At 37.2% G+C, this 12,077-nt stretch overlaps 1 protein-coding gene across 1 annotated transcript in view; it reads left to right on the top strand.

Annotated features, from left to right (window-relative positions):
- The first annotated feature begins 1,301 nt into the window (after positions 1-1,301).
- Positions 1,302-12,077, top strand: part of col7a1 (collagen, type VII, alpha 1) — a 110,795-nt gene continuing 100,019 nt past the window's right edge. The window contains exons 1-2 of the mRNA XM_038275200.1: positions 1,302-1,560; positions 11,076-11,148. Of these exons, the coding sequence (XP_038131128.1) occupies positions 11,079-11,148 (70 nt within the window). The 5' untranslated portion in view covers positions 1,302-1,560; positions 11,076-11,078. The remainder of the gene's footprint in view (positions 1,561-11,075; positions 11,149-12,077) is intronic.

The raw sequence follows: 12,077 nt of genomic DNA, 5'->3' as shown, positions 1-12,077 counted from the left end.
ACGCATATCCCAAAGGAAAAACCTCCTCATACCAGCTATGGGTCCAGTTTACAAGGATCACCTCTAAGTTGGTGATACAGCAACAAAAGCAGAACAGAACATTCCTGGAAATCTCTGATTCACTGTATTTCATACTTATAAATTTCACATGAAAAATCTTTTTCCTGACTTATTTGATATAAAAAATATACATGACTACAGTATAAAAGCCATTCCTGACAGATTTTGTTTTTGTCAAATGTAAATGTTTCAGATAATCAAATAAATTGTAAAATTAGACAAATATTTCCTCAAATAAATATGAAACAAAATCAATTTATCAAGCTAGAGCATATGAAAATAAATTGTGATTTTCCCCATATGCTCCTTTATTTCCATAACAAGGCTTGAAAAACATCTGACCTGTAGAATTTAAAAATACATACCGGTAGGTTAAACCTATGTGATAACATGAAGAAGAAACACATTATTGCTTGATATGACAAAAAAAAACAAAAAAAACCGACCAGATGAGAGACAAATCAGTGGTATCTATATGGAACATACCTAGTAGTTTACATCCACCAAAATTACTGAAAGAGTGCACCAGTATTACAGTGGTAAAAAAAGACCACTTCACTTGCCCCAGTTATGTTAAAAGTTCATGATTCAATCATAAAATAAAATGTTTCTCTATAAAAATATTCTTTTAAATGATCACTTTTCAGAAGCTTTGCTTATTGTTAAATATGGTGTAACAGACAGAGATGTCATTTCAGAAAAAAGACAAAAAAAAACAAAAAAAAAAAACACATACAGTAAAACAGTGTTAGTGTAATGGTTTGGGGCTGCTTTGTTCCTTCCAGACTTGGCCAACTTGCTGTAATAAATGGAGTCGTGAATGTTTTTTTCACACAGAAAATAAATGTAATAATGATTTTGTTACATCTCTGTTTTATGATCTCATAGATGCAATTATCACTACAAAAGGCAAATGGAAATAAAATCGGTAAAGGGGTCAAATATTTCTCAGCATTGTACATCTATTGGAACATACAGTATGCCTGTTTACTTTTTCAATAAGAGACACAAGAAAAATGTTGTGTTTTAATTATGTTTTTAAAATATAGTGAAGAAATGTAAAAGGTAAAACTATTTATTTTGCTGCACTAATTTGAATAATACTTAAGTCCAATCAATCTTAGTCAGAGGAAAAAAAGATGTTACCAGCACTCTGTTTGACATGCAATCAGCTGCAGAGTGGGAGGAGGATAAAAAAAAAAAAAAGTAGAAAGGGAGAGCTCTGTAGCTGCTCTCCTTCAGGCATCCCGACAAGTCTGGACTGTTCTGCCCCTACTTGTGCTCACGCTGCTGACTGTCGCCTGCAGGGATGAAGAGTGGAGAGCTGAGTCTGTGAGAACGGGGGATCGTGGTGTGGTGGTGTCCTGCATTGTGACGCTGTGACACCGGGGGTCTGTGGATACCGCTGCTGTGTGAAACACCCAACAACGCATCAAGCTGGATGTGCCACAGGTGGACAGAGGCGGTCTGTGGGCAGCCGCACGAAGAGGAAATCCCCAGGTACTAAAAGAAAATAAATCTTATATTTCATTGCAAAGTTTTCAGAATCCCATTTGTCATGGTGCACGCACATCTGCAACTTTAAAACTGCACATAAGTTTTAAATGTTCTTTCTGAAGTAACATCTGCATGCCATGCAGTGTGGTTCTGATTCTGCTGCTATATCAATGGAATAGAAATTTGCTCTCCCAGTGAAACAATATTTTTAAGCAGAGGTGTATTTCTTTATAGATGTATTATTCAAAAGTAACTAAAGGTCAGGTGATGTATTTTTATGGAGTCATGGTTTCAACTACCAATGTTTTTGGCTAAATTGATTTATGCACAAATGCACAAAAGTGTAGTATGCATTACTTATGCTCATAGGATCATGTCACATGACATAAGCAAACTGAATTTAAGCTTTAAGTTGATACATACAACACTTTTTTGGCACTTATAGTATTGATATAAAGCCCACTAAAAATAATGCCATGGATTTCTTTCACAGATTACCAGAGCAGAAATTAACACTCTGTTGGTTTAAAAGCAAAAAAACAAAAATAATTTGGGTTAGTTTTTACGCCCTGTCTAAAGTGCACCCGTAAAGTATTTTCATAAAACATAATTTTTTTGGAAACAAAACAACAACAACAAAAAAATTAGGAAACAAAAATAAAGATTTGAAACACATTTTTTTTATTGTAAAAAAAAAAAAAAATGAAAGAGAAATTAAATGTTAACGCTATTTTTATTTTTTTTATTTTTACATTTTATTTCATTTTTTTTTAAGTTTCAAACTACTGGCCCTTCTGCATGGGGCTAGATTATATGGAGTGCTAAAGATGACTGAAGGAGCCACAGAAACTGGAAATGTCTTCAAAGCCTTATTGATATTCTACGTTTTATATCAGTTTTAGAATATAACATGGTTATTAAGCCACAATCCAGCTACTGTGATCAGTCTGTGGGCTCTTCTGTTTTGTATTGAGAGCTTTGGAAATATCGAATGCTGCACAACAATATCAATATCATGGTTGCTCCAATGTAACAAATGTCATGGGGCAAAATAAACACCTTACACCGAGCCTAATTTCAGCAGATTTTCTTTGCCTGGTGTTGCTCACTTGATACTTCATCTGCAATTTGCGTGGCGAATAGGGACAACACTTCACTATGTCATCAAATAAGAGATGCTCCTACTGTATCTCCTGCTTGCATGCTTCAAATTTTACAGAGCGAGGTATTGTGCTATATTTATTATGGAAAGCCGAACAACCACCAGTGTTTCAGTTTGAGGAGTCCAAAAACTAAGGCTGGATCATAGTCTCTTCCCTACTTCTCGTCCTTCTAAGGTCTAAATTAAAACCCCTTTTTTGAAAACCACCCATATACCTATAGAAAGCATTACCTCATCATACATTAACATTATTTTTGCTATCTTCCATTTGGGTTGAAAAAAGCAATAACATATAGTAACTGATTGGCTGACAAGATGCAAAATAAAAGAAAAGTTTGGATTCTTAAACGCCACTGAAATCAGCTTTGTGTCTATTGTGGCTTTTAAGGTAATGTCACTTCACCTGTTTCTAATCATATTGTTCGCACCACTAGAAATACATTGCTTCACTCTTAAATGTGGTACAGTACATAGGGATAAACAGTCACTTTCTCCAGTTGCGTCGTAGTTTATAAACTAATTCACATAAAAAAGGAATAGTAATCATGTTTTGAAGACATTTCTTGTTGCCACTTACCTTGCAGATCCTGACTGATCCATGTAGTTCAATTTCAATTCTACAAAGTATCCATCTGGAAAGGCCCCTATGGAAAATGTTTGCAAAAGGGACATTCAGAAAATTCTTCAAGATGATTGGGTTGATCACCAAATGGCACATGTCCCCCATGTTGAGCTTTTAGCCAATCACAGCAGCAATAGCAGCTGCGACGTATCACATTCTTGATTTGTTTCACAACTTGCGAAGTTAACTGATAAATTAAATCTTATCAGGAGGCACCCACAAACATTTTTTCAATCAACAAAGGCACAAATTATGTCATTATGGTGCTTAAAAAAATAAAAATAAAGGCTATTCCAGATAAAACAGACTGAGTAAGGGAGTCTACCGGTACATCCACCAGCGCAGCCATGTATTTTTTTGCTTTAACCTTTCGCTTCTGTTGGATGTCAAAAACGTCACTTCATTGGATCGAAACATTCCTGTATTTTAGGCTAGAGCATTTATTGGCTTCTGACAAGCTGTATTTTCAGGAGTTCGTGAATTCAGAAATCTTGCGACCATTTATCTTGCTTGCAAGTTAAAGTTGCCATAGCTCCTGTATAAAACACCTGGGAACACTTTTGTCCTAAGCTGTCAGTCAGGCCTCAAACCACATCGCATCTCATCTAAGCCCCACCCCCATGTTCAGTTTAAAGCCGAAATAAAATTAAATCTGAAAAGTAGTTTTAAAATTTTTTTTTAAGTTTTAAAGTTCTTTTTTGTGTCCAGTCTTTTTTCAGCTTAAGAATAACTTATTTTTTCAAATATTTTTTTTTTCATTTCAAAACCAGTTTTTAGTTACAAATGTTGTATTTCACTTTAAAAATACATTTTCAGTTTCAAACTTCTTTGAGCAAACTTTATGGCCCCAATTTCCCTTTGCCTCTCCACCAGCACCATGAATCACCCAGTAGTTTTTCTGGTGACCTCAGTTGAACTTACCTAGACTAAGGATACTGGCTCACAAATGGAGAAAATATACACAATTACTTTCTCTGGTTAGTTGTTTTATAATATTCACTACATCTAACTGCACCCTAAGCTTTGTTGTGGTTAGTCTCGGTACAGTAAAAAGTAAAAAAAATGTTTGCTAATGATAATTTCCTGTATTTTTTACTTTTTTTTTTTCTTATTGCTCTTCACTCTCTACATAGTTGCAAAGACACTTTGTTAGGTTTTTGGTAGCCTTTAGGCATTTGGTGGTAACATTTGGTGGAGAATCATTGCAGCTGGTCTCTGTGTGTGCTCAATGTATTACCATTAATTTGTCTGTTGACATTTAAAGAGAAGATTAAATGACTCTTTGTTGCTTGTTTTCACTTAAATGTCTCCTTAATTGTGTTTTGACTTTGCTAACCCAGCTGGAAGATGGGTGTGTTGGTGTGTCTCTGTCTTTTCCTCCCTCATTCATGTTCTTGAATCAGACGGATAACTCTTTGAAGATGAGTCAGGCTGTTTGGCTTTTGTTAAAAGAAATACAAAGTTTTCTGGATATTAATATGAACCTTTAGGGTACTTTTTTCTCTCAGGAAAATAATTTTCATAATCCATTATTCAGAATGAATTCAAACATATGGCGAGTTTGGTAGAAAATGATGACACTTGCAGAGGGGATGTATCTCATTCTTGACTGAAGGATCCTGACTCTCAGATAACCTCAGACTGGGGCTCATTTATTCTCAGAAATACCAAAGAACCAATAATACAAGTTCCCTGTGAGACTTTTTAGCAGTGTTGTGTAATTCAGTAGAACATCTCACCCCCATTTGACCCTGACCCTCAATTCCAATGTTAACTCTCAGTTTGCAGCTGAACTCATGCCGCGTTGGTGCAGTCTAGCTGGAAGACATTGTTTCAGTCTGTCGTTTTGTAGTAGCCCATGGCTCCCCCCTGGGAGAATGGCATCTAAACCGAACCACATGTCTGTGACTCTGCTAGAGTCAGAGTTTATAGCTCAGTTCAGTGTTCATACAGCTCCCACCAGAAGCTCTGGGATGAGTCATGCTGTTTTCCTTTTGTGCCGGAAATGCCTTGTTAAGCTTTTGAAAACAGTTTTATTTTTGTCTTTACTTTTCAGTTGGACTTTGTTTAGGAAGACTCCTAGAAACCCCTTGCCAGTTTCTTTAAAGTTTAATTATAACCACTTGATTTAACTAGTCAGGGGACTAGCAGTGGGTGGGTCCATGTCTGTCAGCCAGGTGTTTCATAATTTTGTTTTCACCAAAAAACAAAAGACAGTGACTAAAAGTATGAAAAGTGAACATATCTAAAATGTTTATGGTATTTAAAGGTATTGTTATTTTTTTTCTCAATTTTTTTAAAAGACCCAACCTATTCACTTTTTTAAAAAATGCACATACACTACCCTGTACCCGCTCCTGAGAGGGAACGCCTATTAAACGCATGCGTGAGCATGCACGAGCCCATTTCTCCTCATGCACACTCTGTTTAAAAGTTGCTGTTCGCATAGTTTATAAAAGCTTACTGTGTCTGAATGTCCGCCCTAACCTCTAAAACCCTCAATCATTATATAGAGCAGGGACTATATAGTGGACTTTAGAGCGAACGCAGTTAACCATTTGGACAGATGATCACTACTTTTTGCTCCCCGTTGGTCAAGTATCTCCTCCTCCACTGTGCAGTGCCTGCACCATCTTTGTTATTAGTTGCCGCTGTTACAGCAAATTCCATAATGCTTTGCGAGGAGCGCTCCCCCTTTAAAGTATTCCAGGATATATCTGCCTCTTCTGAGGCCTTTCTTTTTCATACACTTTGTAGACACTTTTGTACAGACAGACATTCTAGACTTCATCACAAACAGACCCTTAGTCAGTCCGGGAAGGAGAGAACACCTCTAATGTCATCATCCTAAGCACAGGCTTCCCTCAGGGCTGCATCCTGAGCCCCCAGCTGTTCACTCTGATGACACACGACTGCGTCCCCAGGTTCACTACCAATCACATCACGAAGTTTGCAGACGACACCGCAGTGGTGGTCCTCATCAGAGACAACAACGACTAAGACTAAAGAGAGGAGATTGAGCAACGGATGGGCTGGTGCAGAGATAACAGCTTGATCCTGAACGTGGAGAAGACGAAGAAGATCGTTGTTGACTGCAGGAAGAACCGTCTTAACCATGCTCCACTGATCATCAATAGCTCAGCTGTAGAGGTGGTCAGCAGCACCAAATTCCTAGGGACGCACATCACAGACACCCTCAGCTGGACTGTAAACAGCACATCACTAGTCAAAAGGGCACAAGAGCACTTGTACTTCCTGCAGAGGATGAAGAGACCCCATCTGCCCGCACCCATCCTCACAACATTTTACAGAAGTACCTTAGAAAGCGCCTAAGAATGGAAGAAAGTAAGAAGAATGGTGAGAACAGCAGAGAGGATAATCAGGGCTCCTCTTTCCTCCATAAAAGACATTTTATCCCAGTGCTGCGTGTCCTGAGCCCCTAACATCATCAATGACCCCTCATACCCCCACCATGGACTGTTCTCCCTGCTGCTCTGTGGGAAGAGACTTCACAGCATTCGCTACAGGTCGAGCAGATTCTGCAACAATTTCTTCCCCAACGCCATCAGACGGCTGAACTGTTGAAAAAAAAAAATAATCTAAATCATCTCACTAAGTCATGTCAGACTCTGCATCACACTGATAACACCAAACCAAAAATACTGCGCATTTGCATCATATATATTAATGCTCTGAACTTCTATATAAATGGGTTTTTTGCACCTTGTTTTTTCTCCCACACTGATTACATTTGATCACTGCTGCACTTTAAGGAATGGACATGTTTATTTACTGTCTGAAAAGCTGTACTAAACAAAATGTTGTCTTGTATACAGTCTGTGTATACAAAATGGCAACAAAAGTGGTCTAAATCTAAGTATTTTTCTCTTACTTCCCTCGGCCATTTTCAAAACACAATCAAAGAGGTGAGCTTCAATGACTGGCTGTCATGCGCAGAAAAAGATAGCTAACTGGGGACGAGCACGTAGGACCGCCTTACGTAAACATATCACCAGAATGATTGACAATTAGGAGGACCACTTATTTAGATGATCCACATGGAAATAAAAGATTGTCCTCTAAACCTTTAAATAAAGATTAGTATGCTATATCTTCCTTACTACAATGTGAGCTCCTTTGGCTACCAAAAGTGCCAAGTAACATAGTATTTGGTACTGAAATCTGAGCTGTTATTCAAGACATACCTTAAGTAAGTAAAAACAACTTAACTAGGTATTAATATAAAAAAGATATTGAAAATAATCACATTTCTTTAACTGAAAACAGAAGCAATTGTTCAAACTGCTTTTGAAATTATACAACATATTGATCATTAAAACAAAAAGCCTCCAAGTCATTTCAAATTTGTTTTTAATTCAGTGTATTTATATTGCACCAATTCACATCATATGTCCTTTAATGGCAATTTACAGAGTCAATATAATTAGATATATACAATCAGATTGGTTCAACGTTTTCTGTCTAAGGGGAAAGAGCTGATTGCAATGACTCTGCAGCAATCCCTCACAGTGAGCATGAATGCAGCAACAGTGGATAGGAAGATTATTTTTTAACATGAATAAACCTTTACCAGAACCAGGCTTGGTGTGATTGTCCTTCTTTTGAGGCCGACTCGGGTTCAAGAAAACATAAGCAGAAAGACAAAAAGAACATACAGTAGAAGCGCTGATCTATAAATACTCTCTATATTAAAAAAGGGCCTTTGTCTAGAAGAAATGCAGTTGAGCCGACGAGCTATCAGTCAGTTTTCATGTCAAAGGGATGAAAGAGTACATATACAGTAGATAGTCACAGTAAAATCCAACTCATCAAAATAGATAAAGACAAGCTGCTCTCTTGCTTTTAGCTGCAGAACAGAGCAGATAAACAACCAGAGTGCGGAGAATCCAGAGCGTCGAAACGTCAAAGCATCTAGACCTGAGTTGGACCCAGTGCACAAATCTTCCTCAGTGTGAACGCACTATGTGGTGTTGATGGAAGCAGCCCAGCTGATATTCTCTTGCAGATGGTGTTACACTTAACAGGAATAGAACAGATGAAGCTGATGGGAAATGCAGAGAGCATGAAGTTAGGAGTTGAACTAACAAATACTGGAGAATGGGAGAATAGTGGAAGCAAAAGATGAAAAGTGGTTACTCGGCCCTCCAGTAGTCTAAGGCTATGGCAGCATAACTATAGAGATAGCTCAGGGTGACTTAAGCCACTCTAACTATAAGTTTTGCCAAAAAAGTAGATAGGGTGTCTGCATCATTGACTAAAACTGGTTGTTGGTTCCACAGGAGAGGAGCCTGAAAACTAAAAGATCTGTCTCTCATTGTACTTTTAGAAATTCTAGGAACCACCTGTAAACCTGCAGATTGAGAGCAAAGCGGTCCCTTAGAATCATAAGAAACAATCAAATCTCAAAGATGCAGCTACAGTATTTTGTTTGGGGCTATCTATCAGGAAACAAAAGAGAAGCTTGCATAGACTTTAGACTTTCAGCACAAGGTGCTCTTTATGTGAAAACTCCATGCCACATACATACGTTTTCCTTCATTTACAATTTTTAAGTCTCCTCTAAGAAAACTTGTTCTTTGTTTCAGTTATTGTTTGCAATTCATTAGTGTATGAAATATGCATTCAAAAACTCTTTTGCCGATATCATTACAAATGAATTTCAGAGTTTAGGGACAGCATTTGAAAACTTTTGGAAGTTTTGCAACAAAATGTTTCTATAACATTTGTTTATTTTTTTTTTATAATTGAAGCTTGCTGATCAGGGACCCAATAGACTATGTTCAATGAAAGGTTTAGCTCTGAATGCTTAATATTTTCTTTATGGCTGAAGAACATATTAAATGCATTTTATTGGGTTTGATGAGATTTAAGCTGTTGATTCCAGTTAACCTTGTCTCTTAGCTACCCTGGTTCAATTCATTTTCAGATAAATCTTGTTAGGAAAGCATGTTTTAGCTGATTGACTTGAGACTTGACCAGGCACTTGGCATAAAGATTTAAGACTTACTTGTGACTTGTAAAACAATAACTTGGTCCCGCAAATCAGAACAATTTACATCAGTCTAAGGTCTCAGAAAAACAGTTATCAGGTTTAGCAAAAAACAATCTATTCTCAAGTCTTGGAAAGTCTTAGAAATTAACCTGTTAGTTCTGAGGTCTTAAAGAGACAATTTGCTACTTTTTACTGAAAAATATCTTGACAATAGCCTTTTAATTGACACTTTGCCACTAAAACGTTGTTTGATGAGCAGATTGACACCTCAGTAGTTGAGGGCCAATGCATCTTTAATCCTGTACCCTATTTTTCCTGAGCATACTTTGAGTCAAAGGTTCCTGTGCTGTTTTTGCAGCTGTGTTAAATGGATCTAACTTAGCAAACAATCAAAGCGTTATATTCAAAAGGGATTTTGTGGATTCTAAGAAGCGTCCAGCATCTAGTTCAACTCTGGCACAAATGGCATCTCCATGTAAGGTGAAAAAGTAAAGAAAACAAAAAACGTATTAAGTAGGAGTGCAAGCAATGAGAACGAGCCGAAGAGCGGCTCTGTTTTTTGACCACAAGTGGCTGTATCATAGAAAAGTCTGTAATGCCTCATTAAGAATAAACATATCAGCGCATCAAGTCATTGACTTGCAGAATGAACACCTCTTCTATGACCATGGTGGACAGTTACTTACATTGTGTTCATGACTTTGCAGCAATACCATATTAAGCATGCATTCAATAACAGTGGAGAGAAAAAACTGCTCTTTCACATAAGGAAACCTCGAGCGGAACCAGGCTGTTTTTAAACAGCCGTCCACAGTTTAAGCAGAAAGAGCCGACACACAAAAGAACACAGATTCAGAAATGCTTTTTTATTAAAGAAGGAAATGTTAGACCACCCTAATACAGAAGATTACTTTGTATAGGAAAAAAATACTGTTTAAAGGGAACGCAGTTTTTTTTTTTTTTTTACATTGGGCCCTTGATTTTATGTTATTTCATCATGTTTTACTCACCAATATGTGTTTTGTGTCATTTGTAGTTGTTCTGAAGATATTCTGTTCGGTTATATCCAGGTAACGTCTTCCTATGGGCAAACGTCTTGAAGGCACAAACTAAACTGTTCATAATTTATCATTTATGGTACGCCAGCATTCATAATATGTAGGCGAATCACTGTCCTCAAGACATCCACGGTATGATTAAGAGTCCTCTTAATCATCCAATTACTGGACTTAGGTGTGTTGAATCAAGGTAACTTCAAAAAGTTGAAGGAACAGGAATTGCCCACCCCTGATCTATACCATGATGTGTTGACATGTGCTAGGCTGATGTTTTCCTCTTGGACAGTGACACAAATAAATAGAGCTTCAGACCAGATGTACATGGCTACTATGACAACAAAATACAGTTTAAATTGATATGACTGTCACGCAGGATATCAAAGATTAACTATAGACAGGAACAATGAGTTGGCCTGTAAGGAAACAGACAGGAACTCATTGCAGAGCTAGACAGCTAAAGATAATTTGGAACAAATTACTCAGGATTCATAAGAAAAATCCATCAGAAGCAAATGGTAACAATAACAGAAAATCGAGAAACAGCAGTAAGGACAGGGATAAGTAGCAAAGTAAACAATAACACTGCTATAATCCTATAAAAATACATGTTTTGTTGGTTTTGTGTTGCATAATGTTGAAAGTTTATTTTCTGTGTGTGTCCAGATCATGAAGATGTGGAACTGGGTTTTCACTGTGGGTGTCCTGCTGTCTTCCATCAAACTTGCTGAAGCTCAGGGTAAAGACATTCATCTTTTTCTCAGTCAGATTCGCCCCCAAAACCTTAAGGGATAATTGGAAAGTCTTGTGAACAAAGTCCAACCATAGAAAACTATAGCTCTCTAATTCCTGTTTGTTTATAGATTACATATAGTGACATACTCATGAGTCAATACGCTCCTCATTTAAATAACTGATTTAAATGCTGTATTTCTTGAATTCTGTTTTAGCATTATCTCTTATGTATTTGACTAACAACTGCTAAAAAGTCTCAGGCACCAAAAGTATAAAACCCTCATGTCCTTTTTTTTGCTTTAAATACAGTGATAATCTACAGGAACATCTTTTAGATAATACCATAAAGATATTTTTGTCTTAATTTCCATTTGAATTAATTGCTGCAATTATCTTCCCTTTTTGGACTGTAGACCAATGTTTGTAAAGTACTAACCACCCAGCCTCGCTCTCATGCAAGTGAATAGCATATTACTGATGGATACATTTATGAACCATACCAATCCCCTCTATTTTCTGTATCAGTTTTGCTCCTGCTATTTGCTTTATTGCTGCACTTGATGGGTGTAACTTGTAGGAGCAAATTACACCCATCGTGTCAAGCAGTTGGTTGCAGTTTTTTTTATTACTTAAATACTAAGGCTGCAGGTATTGTACAGACAAAATAGATCAGATTGTACAGTTAGATTTACTTATAGTTTTCTATCAAAGAAAAACCAGATGATTACATCAAGTCATTGACTTTGCAGGGTTCCCTCCCTCTTGATAAGCATGGGGTAGACAATAGATATTCTGTTGTATTGTGTCATTGACGCTTCTGCAATCCCTCACACCAAGCATGCATACAGCAACAGCAGAGAGGGAAAACTCCTTTTTAACAGTAGAAACCTCCAGCAGAACTAGGGTCAGGGTGAACGGCCTTGGCCTCAGGGT

The sequence above is a fragment of the Cyprinodon tularosa genome, unplaced genomic scaffold, assembly GCF_016077235.1.
Source record: "Cyprinodon tularosa strain WSP-4 unplaced genomic scaffold, ASM1607723v1 ctg95, whole genome shotgun sequence".
NCBI classification, from domain to species: Eukaryota; Metazoa; Chordata; class Actinopteri; order Cyprinodontiformes; family Cyprinodontidae; genus Cyprinodon; species Cyprinodon tularosa.
Note: the sequence above shows the minus strand (reverse complement) of the source record. Positions and strands in the feature narration are given on the sequence as shown.